At 36.4% G+C, this 2,744-nt stretch overlaps 1 protein-coding gene across 1 annotated transcript; it reads left to right on the top strand.

Annotated features, from left to right (window-relative positions):
* Positions 1-208: 208 nt before the first annotated feature.
* LOC111296495 (protein TEEBE-like) lies at positions 209-2,227 on the top strand. The gene is made up of 3 exons (XM_022890844.2): positions 209-379; positions 470-967; positions 1,535-2,227. Exons 1-3 carry the CDS (start codon positions 292-294, stop codon positions 2,053-2,055), a joined length of 1,107 nt encoding a protein of 368 aa, XP_022746579.2. The 5' UTR covers positions 209-291; the 3' UTR covers positions 2,056-2,227.
* Positions 2,228-2,744: the final 517 nt, after the last annotated feature.

Below are 2,744 nucleotides of genomic sequence, written 5' to 3'. Positions count from 1 at the left end.
TATAAAAATAAAAATATATATTTTATTTTTATTTTATAATTTTTTATTAAAATTTTAATTTATATTATTTTTATATTTTTATATCATTTTCGTTTTAAATTATCTTTAGTTTTTAAAATTGTCTAGTACATGGGATGTCCTCTTCTCACCTCGTGAATCCTCTCCCTCCACTTTTGCGTATAAAATTAATTCTTGGTAACCCTTTTCGTTCCCAACTTTCCCTTTCCCTTTGTCTTTTCTTTTCTTTGTATTTACAGTTCTTCGGGAGCAGCTGTTTCCAACAGCAAAACAATGGCTTGGTTACTCTCTATTTGCTTTACTCTGATTTTCTCTCTTTGTAATGGCTCTCGTACTCCAGTCTTTTCCGCATCCCTGGATGGTGAATAACCAACTTTGCTGATTTTTTTTGAGACATTGTACTACACGATTGTTATTGACTATCTTTTGTGTATTTCTCAATTTTGTTCAGGATTTGTAGGCAATGGTAACTTTGAACAAGCACCCAAGAAAGAGAAACTCAACAAAACGGTAATCCTAGGAAAATATTCACTTCCAGGATGGGAAATCGATGGCCTGGTGGAGTTTCTCTCCGGGGGGCCACAACCTGGTGGGTTTTACCTTCCGATCCCTCGTGGAGCCCATGCCGTGAGGCTTGGTAACGAGGCTTCCATCTCTCAGAATGTGAATGTGAAGCCTGGGTACATTTACTCTCTCACCTTTGGTGCCACAAGGACTTGCGCACAAGATGAGGTTCTCAGGATCTCAGTCCCTGGCCAGACGACAGACATCTCCATTCAGACCCTGTATAGCACAGATGGAGGCGACACCGTTGCGTTGGCCTTCAATGCAACAGCTAAAGTAGTAAGGATGACATTTCATAACCCTGGGGTTCAAGAAGATCCAACTTGTGGACCTCTCTTGGATGCCATTGCAATCAAAGAAATGCCTCCTCTAACATATACCAAAGGTGATTAAGTTCTTTAAATTTCCTCCAAGCTCTTTAAAAAAGATTAATTTGCTTGCTTTATGGTCTAAATTCACTAAAATTTCAGTCTTTGATTCAGTTAAATTTGGTTAATTTTACCAGCTTAGTCAGAAAAGAGAAGACATAAATTTTACTACGAGGTCAAGATTTTGATCATTTAACTTTCAGAAAAGACAAATACAATTGGATAGGTGCAGTTTTGAAGGAGTCCGCTTTACAAAAAGCAGAGGAGTCTGACTAAATATGCCCTGTTCAAATCACTTATTGCAAAGTGGCTTGGTGCTTATTTTATATACTAACAGATGCCTTTTCCATTTAATTTTTCTTCTGGATACACGTTATGGTCTTGGATTCTGGAAATTTTACTCAAGGCATTTGCTATAATTTTTTTTTATACAAAAAAGGGCAGCGGGAGATAGGAGAGAGGTTCCAAGCATTTGAGCGTTAAGATTTGAACTTCAAATCTTTTATATATTATTTATAATTATATAAACTAAGCTAAGTTATATATATATATATAGTAATTTAATTTCATGTCTCTCAAAGCAGGTAACCTTGTAAAAAATAATGGTTTCGAGACTGGTCCGCATACCTTCAAGAATTATTCAACAGGGGTCCTCCTGCCTCCGCAGAAGCAAGACAAAATTTCACCACTCCCAGGCTGGATCATTGAATCCCTAAAGCCAGTAAAATACATCGACAAGAAGCACTTCTCGGTTCCTTCAGGACTGTTCGCCATCGAAATGGTTGCTGGAAGAGAGAGTGCCATCGCCCAAGTCATCAGAACGGTCCCTAGCAAATTCTACACCCTCACATTCTCGGTTGGGGATGCCAAGAACGGTTGCCATGGATCAATGATGGTCGAAGCATTTGCTGGGAAGGATACTCTCAAAGTTCCATACGTATCTCAAGGAAAGGGTGGATTCAAGACAGCAAGTTTTAAATTCCAAGCAACATCAGGCAGGACGAGGATTACATTTTACAGTGCCTATTACCACACCAAGTTGCATGATTTTGGTCATATGTGCGGCCCTGTCTTGGACGATGTGCGGGTTCTCCCTGTCTCTTAGTCAAAAAGTTTAAAAAGTGTTTGTTTGCCACAAGATCTACAACTTTGGAGATTTGGTGTCTTATCTTTTATTATCTTGATGACTGATTTTGTACCTGTTTAAGTTGCAATAGTGTGAAACAGTGAAATGAGCGATAGTTTAGAATAAATTATCATTGCCAAGTTTATTTTCATTATCGAGGCTTTTTTTTTTCTTAATTTGAGCAAGTGACAGAATTGAATTTAACTTTTTTAAAATTTATTACCAAACCGAATACCTAAATGCTAAGCTTTTCTTTAATGGCGTAATACTTTGGTATTTTATATTGGACGGTTTAATATAAATTAAAAAAGTCAATCGTGTAAACAATTTGGCTATGTTTAACTTTTCTAGTCCAGCACACTATTAGTGGGCCACTTTCTATTATTACAATTGCTTTCATTCATCTTTGAAAAATCGGCAATTCAAAAATTAAATAAACATTTTTATTTAAAAATATATTGTTGAATACCATATACACAATAAAACACATAAAGCTTGAATATAAAACAAAAAGGAAAAAAAAAGGGTTTTGCAAAGGGGAGGCGAGATATCAATATTCAAAAGATTGGGAAGACAAAATGTATTAAAGAAAAAGGAAGAAAAGGGACCATTCGATTCTCGTAAACAAAGAGGGTAAAGGAACGAGACTTTGAATCCAAATCGCGCTC

The sequence above is a fragment of the Durio zibethinus genome, chromosome 12 (genome assembly GCF_047325235.1).
Source record: "Durio zibethinus cultivar Kanyao isolate XHJ-2024 chromosome 12, ASM4732523v1, whole genome shotgun sequence".
Taxonomy (NCBI): domain Eukaryota; kingdom Viridiplantae; phylum Streptophyta; class Magnoliopsida; order Malvales; family Malvaceae; genus Durio; species Durio zibethinus.
Note: the sequence above shows the minus strand (reverse complement) of the source record. Positions and strands in the feature narration are given on the sequence as shown.